The sequence below is a fragment of the Grammomys surdaster genome, unplaced genomic scaffold (genome assembly GCF_004785775.1).
Source record: "Grammomys surdaster isolate TR1022 unplaced genomic scaffold, NIH_TR_1.0 126612, whole genome shotgun sequence".
NCBI lineage: Eukaryota > Metazoa > Chordata > Mammalia > Rodentia > Muridae > Grammomys > Grammomys surdaster.
In genome coordinates, this window is record NW_021621401.1 from 1,676,627 (window position 1) to 1,692,584 (window position 15,958).

General features: G+C 53.5%; 2 protein-coding genes across 2 annotated transcripts; both read left to right on the plus strand.

Moving 5' to 3' along the window:
• The first annotated feature begins 1,179 nt into the window (after positions 1-1,179).
• Positions 1,180-6,307, plus strand: Atp6v0c (ATPase H+ transporting V0 subunit c). The gene is made up of 3 exons (XM_028760824.1): positions 1,180-1,440; positions 5,273-5,456; positions 5,547-6,307. Exons 1-3 carry the CDS (start codon positions 1,362-1,364, stop codon positions 5,749-5,751), a joined length of 468 nt encoding a protein of 155 aa, XP_028616657.1. The 5' UTR covers positions 1,180-1,361; the 3' UTR covers positions 5,752-6,307.
• Positions 6,308-6,444: 137 nt separating this feature from the next.
• On the plus strand, positions 6,445-14,715 carry Amdhd2 (amidohydrolase domain containing 2). Its single transcript, XM_028760860.1, has 11 exons — positions 6,445-6,597; positions 6,865-7,001; positions 7,081-7,220; positions 11,915-11,969; positions 12,087-12,299; positions 12,377-12,465; positions 12,548-12,692; positions 12,763-12,870; positions 12,998-13,066; positions 13,888-13,989; positions 14,470-14,715. Exons 1-11 carry the CDS (start codon positions 6,515-6,517, stop codon positions 14,556-14,558), a joined length of 1,230 nt encoding a protein of 409 aa, XP_028616693.1. The 5' UTR covers positions 6,445-6,514; the 3' UTR covers positions 14,559-14,715.
• The last annotated feature ends 1,243 nt before the right edge of the window (positions 14,716-15,958 follow it).

Sequence of the window (15,958 nt, forward strand, 5' to 3'; positions counted from 1 at the left end):
GAAAGTTGAAGTATTAGCACTGAGACCACTTGGAGAGCCTTCTGGTCTTATAATGTGAGCTTGAGCCTCAAGGGAGGTCTAGGCCAGGAAGTAGCTGCTCAGGGCTACTGCGAGGGAGGGACAGAGGAAAGTAGGCAGCCTGAGTTGATCGGCAGAGGGAAGGCAGGCAGCTGGGGTGGGTAGGCTGCTACAAGGGTATGAGGCAGAGGCTGCCCAAGCCATTCCATTGCTAGGGAAACCAGTCCTCGAGCACTGGTCTACAAAAAAAAGGCCCTGTACATCTGGGCCTTGCATGGCTGCTGGAAGGACAGGCAGGTCTTTCTGAGATTTTCAGAAATCTGGGTTACCTTTCACAGGTGTCAATGCTGACAGGCCATCAAGCAGCACTTTAACCCCAGCACTCAAGGGACAGACTGGACTGGTCTACACGCAAATTCCAGGTTAACCAGAGCTTCACAGTGAGACCCTGTCTCAAAAATAAGATAGAAAAATAGAGAAAGTCATGCCTACGTCTTTGTGGGCAGACACCCCTCAACTAATGTCAGGGTCCCTATGCAAGAGGAGGGGGTCAGGTGAGGGATCCCCCCGACACACCCCCGGAATCAAAGGGAAGATGGTGGGCCTGAATCTGCAGGAGCCTAGGTATGGAAGGCGGTGACTAGAGAACACCTAGGGGTTGTTGCACTTTAAAGCCCGGTGGGGTGGGGCGTGGTATTCCTGGGGGGCTGGCGGAGACAGCGAAGCCCAACGTGAGGGATTTCTTCTGTTATACGGTTCTGTAGTGCTGCTAGATGCCACTACTTTAACCTGAGTCCTATGCAGCAGGAGTGCCTGGGATTCGTGAGCAGGGAACGCAGGGAAAACGAACACGGGTACTCGAACACCGGTAAGCCGCAGAGAAGGAGGGCTATCACTAGCTCCACCCTGTATGCTAATATAGAGCGCTACGGCCCCGCCCCGGGGGCCGATGGGCCCCAAACGGTAGGATTATAGAAGACGTCGGCGTGGAACCGCGGGCCAGCGAAGACCCAGGCAAGGCCGAGCGTTGGGCCCCGGGCCCCGCGGCCTGGTGGCAGGACCCATACATTGTTCAAGGGCTGCTGAGGGCTGCTGGCGAGCCTGGAGCCTCGCTCCCCCATCTGCGCAAAGTGGTACAGCCCATGGGGGCGGGGCCCAGATCATGTGACGCGAGCGCGGCCGCCATCTTGCTCTGCGGTGCTGGTATTTAGAGCGCAGCGCCTGACTGGCGGGGTCGCCTTTTCATCCGCTGCCTCGAGAGTCTTCGCTCGCCTGCTCGCTCGCTCTCCCCTCGTCCTAGCCCGCCGCCGCCCGCTGAGCTTGCCCTCTCCCCGCTTGCAGACATGGCTGACATCAAGACCAACCCCGAATATTCTTCGTTTTTCGGTGTCATGGGCGCCTCGTTCGCCATGATCTTCAGCGGTGAGCCTCGCAGCAGGAGGAGCAGGGGATGCCGAAACGATGAGGGACTCTAGACCGCTGTTCACGGGGGTGGGGGGGTTGTTGGGCGTGACGTCACTCTGACGTCATTCCCAGCTGTGTGGGTGTCTGGCCTCACGGGCGAAGGTGGAGGGGTTGTGGGGACAGGTGAATTTGTGGAGCACAGGGCTTGGGGGTTCGATCAGGCTGCGGGTCTTATCAGCCCGCCCCTGTGCCTCGCTTCTGTGGGGGTGGGGCGGCAGTGTGGCTGCCATCTTAGTCACGGGAAGTAGGAGTGAGGGTGGGGTGGGGGCGCGGGGGGCGGCGCGCGATCCTTTGCCCTCTCCTGCGCTTGCTCCACATCCCGCATTCTGCAGGCAGGTGTGACATCACATCTTGAAAGGCGCTAGTCCGTAGGCGGGGGCAGGCTCAGGACGGGAGTCCCTGGCCTCCTGGCCGCAGGGAGCCTGGGTCTCCGCTAAGGTCCACAAGCCCTGCTTTTATGGCGGCCCAGCTGCCGGGGCTCAGGTGGGTCTGCCCCCTGGGTGAGGCAGGTGTTTCCGGTTGAGGCTTGTCTCGGTTTCCCAATAGTTCTGTCATCGGTGTGGGTTGGTTGGGAAAACTGGACTGAGGGGTTGGTCCTGGGAACCTGCAAGGACTCAGGTTAGAGCCTATGGAAGTGGGTTTGGCTTAGGTGGATGGTTCCTGAGGATCTGAGCTTTGAGGTGGGTGAGAGGGTGGCATTAGAGTGCCAGCATTTACACGGTTAAGTCTTTGATCTTCAGTCCTGGACCTAATGAATGGATGAGTGAATGAATGACCTTCCTCTTCTAGGGGGGTGAGGGGCTGGAACTCGGTTATGCTTCCTTGCCCAGAGAAGGAAGAGCCTAGTAAGGTTCTTGATGGCACCTTGCTTTTGAAGTTGGGCCTTGACAATTCTTCAGTGTCAAATTTAGTGAAAATTGGCCTTCCTGGGAGAAAAGCCTTTGGGCCAGACCCAAGAATGTGGGATTGAGGGAGGTAAGTCACAGCCCCTGGGGACTGGTCTGGCCTGGTCTGGGCTTCCCCTGGAAGGTCTGGTCTTTGGCTTAACTGACCTCGCCCTGCCCCACCCTATCTGGCAAATGGAGAGGCTGGTCCTCTGTGTAGGTACTTGGTGAGTTTGAACTCCAAACAGTGTCTGTTGACTGTAAACACCTGTAGGGTGCAGATTGGGGTGGAGGGTTGTCTGTCTTGGTGACCTCCCCCTGCCTGGGCCTGTCAGGTGCTGCTGAGAGAGCCCTGCTGTATCCACAGCATTGGAGTAAGTGATCATTTGTGGTGGGAAATGTGGCCTGGACTTCTCCTTCCTCTTCTCACACCACTGCTGTTCTCTCCACACTTTAGGTCTCCTCAGAGAAGGCTGCCAAGTATTTATTTCCTTCTACCCTTTGCCCCCAGAATAACGTCCATAGGTTCCCCTATTTTAGCCACCTAGGATTAATTTTTGTCACTCACTCATACATTAATCCAGCAAATCTCTCTTCTGTTTTTACCTTGTCCCAGAGAGTGGAGGAGCCTAGGTGAACACAATATCCCTGACCATGTGGGTCTCATGTTCTGGCTGTCACAATGGCTCCTGTAACTCTGAATTTGTCCACAGTTCTTTTTCTGCATGCAGCTTTTTCAATCTATGAAGACCCTGCATGTACTAAAGCTGGCCAACAGGTGTCTCTGCACTATTGAAAGCTGAGTATTGCTGGTCTAGTGCCTGACCCTAGCTTCTGTTCCTTCACACCAGCTTCTCACCTTCTGACTTTTTTTTTTCCTTTTCTGCATGCTATTCTGTAGAATGTCTTTGTCCTGCCATTACCTAAAGAAATCCTTCCAGCCTCTGATGTTGCCGGAAGAGCTCCAAGCTTCGTCTCAATGACTGACCCATGGCCTCCCTTGGACTTTACTAGCCAAGTTTCCAGACCACTGTTCTTTAACTAAATGAGGCTTGCACACATCCTTGAGGCCTCCATTCCATGCTCATGCTCTAACTTCCCCTTTTCTTGACAAATATCCTGTTGGTTCTTTCTTCATCATGTTCTCCATGAAACTGCCAGTTGCTTCTTTTCTATATTTTCTGTGACTTCCTGTGTTTGTTGATTTCCTGGAAGTGCCTCCAGACCCTGCTGTTTGTTACATTACACTGGCATTCTTAGCAGGTCTTCCTTCTGCAGCCTGTCAGGCATGGTCTACTGGGCAGCTGCTACTGTCTGGGCCTAGGCTAATTTTTTTCCCTCCTTTTGCCCTGATTTCCTAACAGTGTCCCTGTTTTCCATCATATATCTTCTTGCTACCCATCCTCAGCTCCATGATCAACTTGCTGTACTTTGGGGAAGGACCTGACTCACTTAACCTTTCTTGGAGTCCCACCTTTTTGGGGTACAGAATTGTGTTGAGACCTCAACTTCACAGTACTGTACAGCAACCTGTATTCTTAGTGTTTACAAGCATGCCTCAGGAATGTGAGCCCTTGGAACACTCACTTTTTGTACTAAGTGATAACAGCTTGGCATGGATTTGCCTTTCAGTGGGGCCCAAGAAATGCACTGTGACCAGAACAGTTTCAGGAAATATCTCTTGAAATGAACTCAGGGACTGAAGATGCAAGTCTTTGTTGGGCAGTATCTGGGCATCTAAAGATGCTGTAGAGAAGACAAGCTGTCTGCCCCTCCTCCTGCCTCTCGCAGTTGCTCTCACCGTCTGGCCTGGTGTCTGAATGTGCCCTTTGCCTGGCTTTCCTCTGCTGCTTGCTTTACCACCTCCCGACTCCATTTACTTGTCTGTTTCTGTGATCTGTTTTCAGACCCTCCTCCCCTTGGTGTAGCTCCCCTATGGCTTTTTCTCTTTCCTTGCTGAATATGTTGTTGTGTTGGGTCACTGTCTTGTCTTCTTGCTGTTCCTGAGCTCTGAGAAGGCAGAGACCTCTGACTTTTGCCCTACTCAGCGCTGGGCACACAGTAGACATATTTTGTGGTTCAGTGAGATAGTGAGATCAATAAATTATATAGAGGAGTGGCTGGGGCTGTTTGTGTCCCTTTTACCTCTGGCCCATGTTATTTCTGTGTATCGGGTTATACACAAATTCTAGAAGGGCCATGGCATGGGGTGCCCTGAGCAAAGATTTTGAGGCGGCCAGTGTCAGCCATTTAAGCAGCTCAGTAGTTCTTATAGGGTCTGAGGACAAGTGGCAGAAAAGAGAAGAATTGGAGTTAAAGACCTTGAAGATAGGAGAGGGAGACACAGTCCTGTGAGAGTAGCTGTCTCTCTTGGAGAGGTTGGAGTGGGGATAGTACCAGAGGAGGTAGATAACCCGGTTGTCCTGTCTGAGAAGGCTTGGAGGCTCCACTGCAGGCAGGGACTGGTTGACACTGAACAGACACTCTAGGCGGCTGAGATGTAGTCCTCTTATACTGGAAGTGCCTGGAGCTTAGGGTGTGGGACAGAGATCTGCTAGAGACTCAAGCAAGGCTTTCCCTGGCCCGGCCGTCTCGTCCCTGTGACTGGTTTGCCAGAGGTCACGAGCTAGGGAACGGAGTGCTAGGGAACAAAGTCTGGTTTCACAGAGAGCAGGAGCCCCTGATGACCACAGGAACTGGTGCAGGCAGAAGTAGACCGGGAGGCTGGGTATGGCTCTGCTAGTGGAGAGAAGTGGCTGTGGTGGCAGCTGTTTGTTCAGGGGGCTCTTGCTTGGCTGCGGGCCTTCAGTTCCTCTAATGGGTGGTAACTTGGGGAGCAAACTGCAAAAAGCTCCTCAGGCCGTTTCCATGCTGCTCTGGGCTTAACTTAATCTCTCCTTCCACAGCCATGGGAGCCGCTTATGGCACGGCCAAGAGTGGCACTGGCATCGCAGCCATGTCTGTCATGAGGCCAGAGCTGATCATGAAGTCCATCATCCCAGTGGTTATGGCTGGGATCATCGCCATCTACGGCCTGGTGGTGGCAGTACTTATCGCTAACTCTCTGACTGATGGCATCACCCTCTACAGGTGGGTGCAGGGCCTTTCCTTCCAGGTGAAGTGCTTCATTTTCCTGTGGACAGACAGATTGCTGACAACCTGTATCTCTTCTCTCCCCAGGAGTTTTCTTCAACTGGGTGCTGGCCTGAGTGTGGGGCTGAGTGGCCTGGCTGCTGGCTTTGCCATTGGCATCGTAGGAGATGCTGGTGTTCGGGGCACTGCCCAGCAGCCTCGACTGTTCGTGGGCATGATCCTCATCCTCATCTTTGCGGAGGTGCTTGGCCTCTACGGTCTCATCGTGGCCCTAATCCTCTCCACAAAGTAGTCTTTCTCCATCACCAGTCACAGGATAGGATGTAAAGATCACCCCTCCTCATTCCAGAACGAACAGCCTGACACATGCACGGGCAGCTGCCCCCTCAGTAGTTGGTCTTGTAAATGTGCAGTGTCCTAGTGCCCACTGTCTGTTGCCCCCGCCTTGCCCCTACTGCTCCGTGCTGTGGACATCTGGGCCCACTCATCTCCCACCCAGGCCCCTGACCAGAGCCGATGACAGCCTCTGGTTACTCCACCCATCGCCCTAGAGTGCTCCTTGTGTATAAGAATGAATTAGAGTTGTCATTTTTCTCTTCACTGGATGTTTATTTATAAAAGATTTGACCTATTCATGCGTCTGTGGAGCAGCCCTGTCTTCCTACTATATAGTAATCATTAGTAGACTGTTGCCTTGTGGGGTTCCTGTTGCTGAGACTCCTTGGATGGAGCCACCTCCCCCTCCCTCTCCCCTTCCCCCAGCCCTGAACAGCCAGGGTGGAGGGTAGAGTGCTACTGCTCCTCAGAGCTGGCTCCCAGCTGTGTCCAATAAAAGTTCTCGGATGTGACTGGCTTGTGTTCTGATGCCTCTGTGGGCGGAGCGGGCAGGCCTGGGAGGGTTCCTATGTCACATGGTCGTTATCACGTGAGCCTGGCAGCCACGTGATAGCCCCTTAAGCTGAGTCACGTGGTGCGGCCTGGCCGGGCTTCCGATTACCGCTGCTCCGGGCACTGCCGGCTTTCGCCCAAAGCTTGCTGGGTTCGGGCGACTCACGATGCGTAGCGGGCAGTGCGCAGCGTGGGCCCCGGTGCTTCAGTTCACCAACTGCCGCATCCTGCGCGGCGGCGCGCTGCTCAGGTCTGGCTGCATGGTGCAGGGTTGGGCTGGGTATAGAACTGATGATATGCCCGTGTGGGGTGCAGGGGTGGGGCTAGTGTAGGGCATAAGCCCCAAGAGAAGCGGAGCTGTGTCGGGGTCCCAGGGATGTGGAGGGCAGGACCATCGTGGGTGTGTGGCCGGGACCAAGTAGAACAGTGGGTGCAGGGACAAGCTGGGTGCGAGATAGAACTAGGGGTTGGTTCCAGGGCCTGGTAGTGACCCAAGTGCCTACTGCTCTGTCCTCAGGGAGGATCTGTGGGTGCGCGGGGGCCGAATCCTGGACCCAGAGAAGCTGTTTTTTGAGGAGAGGCGTGTGGCTGATGAGCAGCGGGACTGCGGAGGCCGCATCCTGGCGCCTGGCTTTATCGATGTGCAGATCAACGGTGCGGCCTGGCTTGGGCCAGGGAACCCAGGGGAGGAGCTCTGAGCACTGTGCTACCCCCTTGTTTTCTGTGGCCACAGGTGGATTTGGTGTTGACTTCTCCAAGGCCACGGAGGACGTGGGTTCGGGGGTCGCCCTAGTGGCCCGGAGGCTCCTGTCCCACGGTGTCACCTCCTTCTGTCCCACCCTGGTCACCTCCCCACCAGAGGTTTATCACAAGGTGAGATCAGGCTGTTCTACCTCTGAGCAAAAGGGCCCTCAGGGCAGTACCATTTCCTTCACCTGAATCTGATCTTCCTGTTCTTGGGTCTGAGGGGATCCTCTCTTCCAATTGGGTCCTGCCTGGTCTCTGCAACTGCCACTGCAGTTGTCTTCACATTTCCTGTCGCCATTCTCATGTGCCACGCCCTCCCAACGGCCTGTAGGCAGCCTCTGGGCCTCCTGAACTAAGGTTGCCGGGAATTCTGCCTCAGCCATTGTCTCTTGTCAGGCTCTTCCTCCCTAACCTGCCTCTGTTATGTGACTCACATGAAAAAGCCTTTCAGAAAGAGCTGCTATTCCTGTGTACTGGCTTCTGTCCTCACCCTTCCACCTCCTATCTTAGAAGGAGGTCTGTTGTCTTTGTTCCCGTCTTCATGTGAGGCTTCCCCACAGTTCTCCCAGTGTGAACTAGGCTTGTTTGGGTTGCTGTCTTCAGCACCGTTCTAGAGCAGTTTGTGTGTCCTCCGCAGGCTTCTCCGTTAGTCCTAAACACTTGCTTTAAAAACGCGGTATCCTCTTATGCAACGCAATTGATGACTTTAGTAAATTAATGCTGTTAACCACACTCAAATGGATTTTCTTTGTTCCTGTTGTCAATCGCCTCAGCCAGTTTTTCTTCCAGGACAGGATCAGGGAGTGTGTGATTGATTGGCTGTGGCTTCCTTTCTGGGTGTGTAGACACAGGGTCAGAGGAGGGAGCTATGGGTACTGAGCGTGAGCTGTGCCCTTGCTTCACAGGCTTTGCTCTGGCCCCTTGACTTGCAACCCTTGGAAGACTTGAGACAACCTTACTCTCTTCTGAGCCTCAGTTTCATTAAACGTAGAGAGAACAGTTGGTGGGTGGATAACAACGTTAAGCATTCCTTGAATGTCAACTAGGGATGTCTTTCTGGAAGTTTCCCACAGCTCTCCCAGTCCACTGTTAGAAGAGCAACCTATTGTCCTGCTGCAGATAGGCACTTGGGTCTCTGAGCTGATCTCTGGCAAGACCCAGAGTCACCTATCAAGGTGATAGGTGTCAGCATGTACCCCCTTCTCTGCAGCATTCCCTTCCTACCAGCTAAGCTGCTTCTCTTTCCTCGGAACATTCCAGCAGCTCGAGGTATGCCCTCTCCTCCCAGGCTCTTCCAGGAAGGCCTTGCTCTCCTGTGAGCCCCGCCCCATGCTTCTTCACCACCACTGAGCTTTCCTCTTGCAGCAGGCTTGACTGGCATGGTGAAAGGCTGTGGCTCGCCCTCAGTAGGAGTAGTAGCTAACAGTCCTAAAGTTTTCTTCCTGGTACCCCACTGTAGTCCAAGTACCTCACAGACTCTCAGAGAACACATTTAGACTAAAGGCCTTGGGAGGCAGGTAGGAGGTGATGGCAGAGTATAAAAAACATAATACCCCATTGTATTAGAAATCAGGAGACCCTACCCTCAAACACCTTCCCCTGCTGTGTTCCCTAACTTCCTCCAGGGCCCCTTCTCACCGTGGGGCTTGCCCACGTGTCCAGGTAGTACTTGAGTATCTTCATCAAGGACCGGTTGGTTCGTTGAAACTACCTGCGCTTTCTCTAAGGTTTACTCTTCTAGCTATGCTTCAAGAAGACAAATCTGATGGCTTCGTTTTCTGCTTCAGATCTGTTAGCTGATGAAGGGCAGGCACCTCAGACAGGATGTCTGCCACCCTGCCCACCCCTGTGTTCATCTCATACCCTTCCCCTCCAGCCTCGTTTATCCCCTTGTCTCTGCCGCATGCTCCCACTTTGCCTTTCAAAGTGCTCTTCTAGAAAATAGTGTACGTGCGTGCATGCGTTCCTGTGTGTGTGCGTGCCTGTGTGCGTGTGTGCCTGCGTGCCTGTGTGTGTGCGTGCCTGCATGCCTGTGTGTGTGCACACGTGTACATGCACATGCGCATGCATGCCTATGCAACCTGCATGCAGGGCATGGTATGCAAGCAGGAGTCAGGACAACTTGTGGGTGTCATAGCTCTCCTTCCATCCTGTGGATCCTGGGAATTAGACTCAGGTCATGAGGTAGCTTGGTGGCAAGTAGGTTCTACCCACTCAGGCGATTTGCCTGGTTTTTGGTTTTGGTTTTGGTTTATGTTTTGGTTCATTTGGAGTCAAGGACTCAAATTGCCTAGATTGTTTTTTTATTGAGGCTGGCCCTTGTCTCAGCTTCCCACTTATTATCAGGTCTGGCTCTTGTTTTTTAAGATACTAAGTCATCTGGAGGTGGTGGGAGCTGCTGCTGCTTCTTTGAAGAGTAATCATTTTTAAGTGTATGTAGGTTTGTATGACTGTATGCGACTATGCGGGTACTGAGAATGGAACCCAGTCCTCTGCTGCAGAGCAGTGCATGCTCTTAAGCCCTCAGCCATCCCTCTAGCCCTGCCTTTATACTCTGTCCGTTTGTTTGTTTGTGAGAGAGATAGGGTCTCTGGGTAGTACTGGCTGTACTGGAACTCACTATGTAGACCGGGTTGTCCTAGAACCCACAGAAATCAGCTTGTCTCTGCCTTCTGAGTGCTGAGATTAGAGGCTTGTGCCACCACTCCTAGCTATGCCTTTGTTCTCCTGATTCATGGTTTGGATTAGAGATGAAGGTAAGAAAATTTGTGTTTGGGGTTGGCAAACAGCTAAGAACACTTGCTCTTGCAAAGGACTCAGGTTTGGTTCCCAGCACCCATATCATATGGCTCATAACCAGACAAGCATGTGGCTTTACAAACATACACATATACACAAGCACTCATAAGCTAAACATGTTTGTGATGCCAGGAATTGAGCCCAGAGCCTTGTACGTGCTGAGTAGGTATTCTACCAGCACAGTATGTCTCCAAGCCCGGAACTGCTGGGATCCAGCAAGCTGCACTCTACCCTTTTTATTTTGAGAGAGAGTCTTGCTTTCGTGTAGAGTGATCTCTAACTCCTGGGCTCAGGCGATTTCTATGTATGGGGGACAGCAGATGCACACCAGTACACCCAGCTTTTCTGTGTAGTCCTGGCTGTCCTAGAACTCTCCATGTAGACCAGGTTGCCCTTGAACTCACAGAGATTCTACATCTGCCTCCTGAGTGCTGGGATTGGAGACACCTGACATCATGCCTGGCCTGTGCTGACCATCTAGACTTCTTATGTTGTAGAGAAGTAGGAAGCCATCTGCTTGTTTTCTGATCCATTGTGAGTGATCACTTTTCTCTCTAGAAGCTCATAGGATCCTTCTTTGTCCCTATTCCTGACATCTCAGGGTGTCACGAGTGGGATAGAGTGTTTATCAGTTTTGCTTTCTTCTGGACATAGTGGGAAGGTGGGCTTGACGCTTCCTAAGCTTCTTCTATTGAGTGGTTTCCTTGGTGGCCATTTTCCATGTCTCTGTCGCTCTGCAGGAGCCCCACTAGTCTAGTGTTGTGCTTTCTAGCTTTTTTTTTCTCACCTTTCCTCTTGGCCCCACCTTCTAGATGTTTCCTCAGCTTCTATCTGGAGTTAATCCCACGGGTACCCTGCATACCTTTGGGTTTTGAAGAGCTTGTGTTGCTCTCTGACATCCTGTTCTGGCTTCATGGGCATGAGACTTCTCGTTGCCTGAAGGTGTCAATGTTGGCTTTTTCTTGTGCCCCTCTTGGCATGTTGTCAATACTGGCCTGGTCATCATGTTGGCATTCCTTCCTCTGCTCCTTGGGGAACTCAATGTGGGCTCTGTTTAACGGCTGCCATTAGCAGGCCACTAGGAACACCCAGCCTTTTGGAGGAGCTTTGTGGGGCACCCCTAGTTGTGCTGCCAAGGTCCTATCTCTTGGAAGAGCCTTGTTTTGCTCAGAGGGAGCTAGCTGGTTTAAGAACCTGAAGAACACAACCTCAATGTTTGCAGTGCACCTCACTTGCCTCCACTGAGGCTCCTTCCCAGCCCTGTTCCAGCCCACTTCTCATGGTGCTGTCTCTGTGATGTCTGAGTTTCCTGAGTCCTCTCCATCTGAAATGTGTCTGGAGTCCACCTCTCAGACTCCGACTGACTGCCCTTCTCTCATTCTGTGTTCTCAGATCTAAGTGTGGGTTTCCTTTCGTTTAATTTGAGACAGGGTATCATGTGACCTAGGCTAGCCTTGAACTATTTAAGTAGCCTAGGCTACTCTGCTCTTCTGCCTCTAGCTGCCAAGTGCTTAGGATTGTAGTGCTGTGACCATCCTGATCAGAGTGGGCTGGGCTGAGGTGCTGAGCCCTGTTCCCATCTGCACTGAGCTCCTTAACTTCCAGCTCTCTGCTTCTGCCCTGTCTTCCTCATGCCACCCAATCCCTGCTTCCTCGTGCTGCAGCTTAGGGATGTGGTAGTCTTTTTTTTTTTTCACGGGTTTGGCTACTATATCCTAGCTGTTTGGCCGAAGCCACTTTGAAGGCCAGAGCAGGTTAGAGCAGTCCTTGGTGCTTGGGAGGCCTGGGAATGCTTTCACCTCCTGGCCCTCAGGGCAGGTCATCAGGTGTTCCCTGTTGTCAAGTCTTTCTGCTTCTGAGCAGTGAGGCAGGGGGCCCTTCATCCATGTTCAGCACCTGTGGGGAAGGACAGTGGGGCTGGGCTGGGTCAGGAGTGTTAACATGAGGATCTGACCTTGGTTGGGCTGTGGCCTCTGGGTGCTGGGCTGTGGGGCAAGGCTTTAACAGCTGGTTCCCCCCAGGTCCTTCCTCAGATCCCTGTGAAGAGTGGAGGTCCCCATGGGGCAGGGGTCCTCGGTGAGTGGTTAACTCCTTTCAAAATGCCCAGTTGGGAAGGGAGGGCAGGTTTGAGGGACTGGGGTGGGGCTGCTAGGTGGGAATGCCTGCTATAACCACCTTTGTCCCTTCCCTCAGGGGTGCACTTGGAGGGCCCATTCATCAGCCGGGAAAAACGGGGTGCACACCCTGAGGCCTACCTCCGCTCCTTTGAAGCCAATGCTTTTCATGATTTGTTGACCACATATGGGTCCCTGGACAATGTCTGCATTGTGACACTTGCCCCTGAACTAGACCGGAGCCATGAAGTGATCCAGGCACTGACAGCCCAAGGCATCCGTGTGTCTCTAGGTAAGAGGCCCCTCGTCCAGGTTGCCTGTCCATGGTTCTCTGCTGCCACAGAAGCTGACCTCAGATCCCCCATGCAGGGCACTCGGTGGCTGACCTGCGGGCTGCAGAAGTCGCAGTGCAGAGTGGGGCCACTTTCATCACTCACCTCTTCAATGCCATGTTGCCTGTGAGTGTCACCCCTACTCCTGGGAGGAAGGGGACTCGGTGGCCACTGTTGTCACTCAGTTATTCCCTCCTGTCCTGCTCAGTTCCACCACCGTGACCCAGGCATAGTAGGGCTTCTGACCAGTGACCAGCTGCCCCCAGGCCACTGCATCTTCTATGGGATGATTGCCGATGGCATACACACTAACCCTGCAGCTCTGCGCATTGCTCACCGGGCCCATCCCCAGGGTGAGTAGCTGGGCAGGGTAGGGCAGGTAGGATAACAGCTGGTCAGGTGCTGAGCCACCTCCTTCCCCAGGGCTGGTGCTGGTCACTGATGCTGTCCCTGCCCTGGGCTTGGGCAATGGCCGCCATACGCTGGGACAGCAGGAGGTGGAGGTAGATGGGCTAATAGCCTACATTGCAGGTAAGGGACTCCTGTACCCACATATGTATAGTCTCTTGGCTCCTCCCTGGAGTGGGGGCAGAACTTGGGTTTGCCCTGTTTGTCCATAGCAACTCCCTCCCCCAATTCTGGCCTCTCTGCTTTTAAGGCACCAAGACACTGAGTGGCAGCATAGCCCCCATGGATGTGTGCATCCGGCACTTCCTGCAGGCTACAGGTCAGTTGGCTGGTGTTCCCGGGCGTCTGAGGGTGGAGGCTGTACCTGGGGGACGCTAGAAGGGAGGCAGGGAAGCTGGAGCTCTGTGCTGACAGTTTCTAACTACCTGGACACTGGGAAATGGGGAGGCGTGACTTCTTGGGGATTGACATGACCATGGTCATTCCCAAATAGAGCTCAGGCTTCAGAAGAATAATGGTGAGCAGCCAGTCACTGGGGCCAGGATGGTGAGCAGTGTGGAGCTGTGGCCTCACAGAGGAGCAGAAAGGCCAGGGCCAGGCCTGTGGGATAGTGGGAGTCGGCAAGGGCAGTGTGGATGGGGCTTTGAGCAGGTTCTGCGGGACCTCTCAGGTATCTGGCAGCATCTCAAGGCTGAGTGTCACTCTACATGTGGGCAACTTCAGGCTCCTATTTAGAGAAAATAGGCTGGGGATGGCCTGGGGCAAAGGAGATAGCTGTATGCTGACAAGAAGTGATACAGTTAGGCCTTGCTCAGAGTCCAGGGTCCCATTTGGCAGCTACATTGGTGGCCTGGTGGACCTAAGTATGGCTTTTTTATTAGAAGTAGGCAAGAGGGCCTATGACCATACAACACTGAGTACACCCTAACTGATGCCCCACGTCTAGTCTGTTGAAAGGATAGGTTCACTGCAGGGCTGAAGAAGGTAGGGATGTGCAGTGTCTTCTATGGCTAGGGGTGTGAGGGACCATCCTAAGCTGCTACAAAATCCTGGGCCATTCCCAAGCCAAGTCCCTAAAAGCAGAAGCTCGGACTTAGAGAGAAGGGCTGTGGATGCTCACCAGGGTGTGTTTCTGAGCAGGCTGTAGTGTGGAGTCGGCTCTGGAAGCTGCATCCCTCCACCCCGCCCAGCTGCTGGGGCTGGAGAAGACCAAGGGGAGCCTGGACTTTGGTGCTGATGCAGGTGAGTCCCCATGCAGGGGTTGAGTCCAGGGCCACTCCCACCACAGACAACCTACTATAGTTGGTTCTCTCCTACCATATGAGTCCCAGGGTTCAAACTAAGTCAGGCTTGAAGGCAAGTGCCTGCATCCACTCAGCCATCTCCTGGCTGGCCTGCAGTCCACTATGTATGTAGACCATGCTAGCTTCAAATTCATGGTAATTCTCCTGCTTCAGCCTCCTGAGTTCTAGGACTACAAGCATGTAGTACCTACCACACTTGGCCTGGCTTTCTGGCATATACTATTACGCCATGTGAGGATTACAGGGGTCACTTGTCCCCAACTGTACCAAACTGATGCTCTTGCTTCCAGCTCCCCCACCAGTCCCAGCAGTGCTCCTGGGCCTCAGTTTTCCCACTAGACTCAGTTGTAAGGGATGACTCCACCATAGGGGTGTGGGTGGCTCCACTGTTTCCTCTCACCCTCTGGTTCTGCCGCAGACTTTGTGGTGCTCGACGACACTCTCCATGTGCAGGCCACTTACATCTCTGGTGAACTGGTGTGGCAGGCAGAGGAAGCTGGGCCGTGACTGAGGGTCTTGGCTGGACACTGACAGGCCAGGCAGTCCACGGAGCTGGTCTCCAGGGAGCAAGCTGGGAGCCCTGCCCCATGTCTAATACAAAACCTCAATCATCACTCCTGGAGGGGAGGCAGTGGCTTGGATAAATACAGACAGCGGGACTTGCCTTGTCTGCGTCATGCTTTGAGCTACACTTGTGTTCAGTGGGGCTGCTGGTGTTTCTGCTGATGCCCTGAGACCTGGGATGGGGTTGGGACCAGGAAAAGCTGGATGCTGTATGGAGTCTTCTCTGTATGTCAGATCTGTTTTGAGGCCTGGGAGGTGTTAGGGTTGGACGTGGGTGGGTGGAGGTGTCAGAGGGAAGCCACTGGATGAGGCTGGAGACAGGAAGGGGTGGCTGACCCTGAGCTAGATGGGCAAAATGAAGGCTCAGGCTCTCTGCTGCAGCATTCAAGTGTATCCATGCTGACCTTGGGGCCTAGGGTCACCTAGGAGTGAATGCAGGAATGGGTGCCCTAAGGGCCTCCATTTGGGCCCAGGACTCCACCCACTGTTCCTGACTTGCCAGACCTGCCTAGCACCTTCTTGGAGAATCAAAAGTTCCATTCCCTGCGGAGTCTTCTTTCAAAGACCCCAGTGGCTTTGACAAGCCCTGCCTCATTCCTATGTTTGGTGGCTGTGGCACACCATAGCTAGTGCTTGTGGGCAGCTCTGGGCCTTGTGGCTCTGTTTGCCCTGTTAGGCCCACCTGGGCAAGAGCACCCTAGCCTGACTTCCTCCCACTTGGGGAATGTGGCTTATCAGGCTCCCTGGAAACTTCACTCTACAAGCTTTGGGCATTCTTTGGACTCCAAGAATGGCGGAGATGTGTGAGTATGTGCCAGAGGTTGGAGGTCAGATCTGGGAATGCCTCCATTTTGCATTTGGGTCCTGAGGTAGGTAGGTAAATCTTTCCCCCTGACGTGTAATACATTATACCTTGGAATGGGAGGTTGCAAACAGATGTCCCAGGTCACTTGTATATAGGTCTCGTTGAAGGAACTGATTTCAGGCCAAAGCTTGAAATAGTATTTTAAAAAGGGAAGAAAGAAAATGAAAATGTGCAGACAAAATAAGATGCTCTTGGGCCTCCCACTGTCTAAGAACAACAGCCTGGGGAGAGTAACTGGTGCGCAGGCGCACATGAGGCCTAGCCCACTAGTCTCTAGATACACTGTCAACCCAAGAATGCCAGCATTGTGGTAGCCTCGATGGGGAGAGGGGTAAGTAAGAGGACCTGGGTCTGCCCCATAGCCACACCCCTCCATGACTGACCAAGCACGAAGGACAGGGAGAGCACGAGTCACGTGAGACCACTCCATCAGGACTCACCAGCCTGTGGAAACCTCCTGCTGCTGAAAGGTCTCACT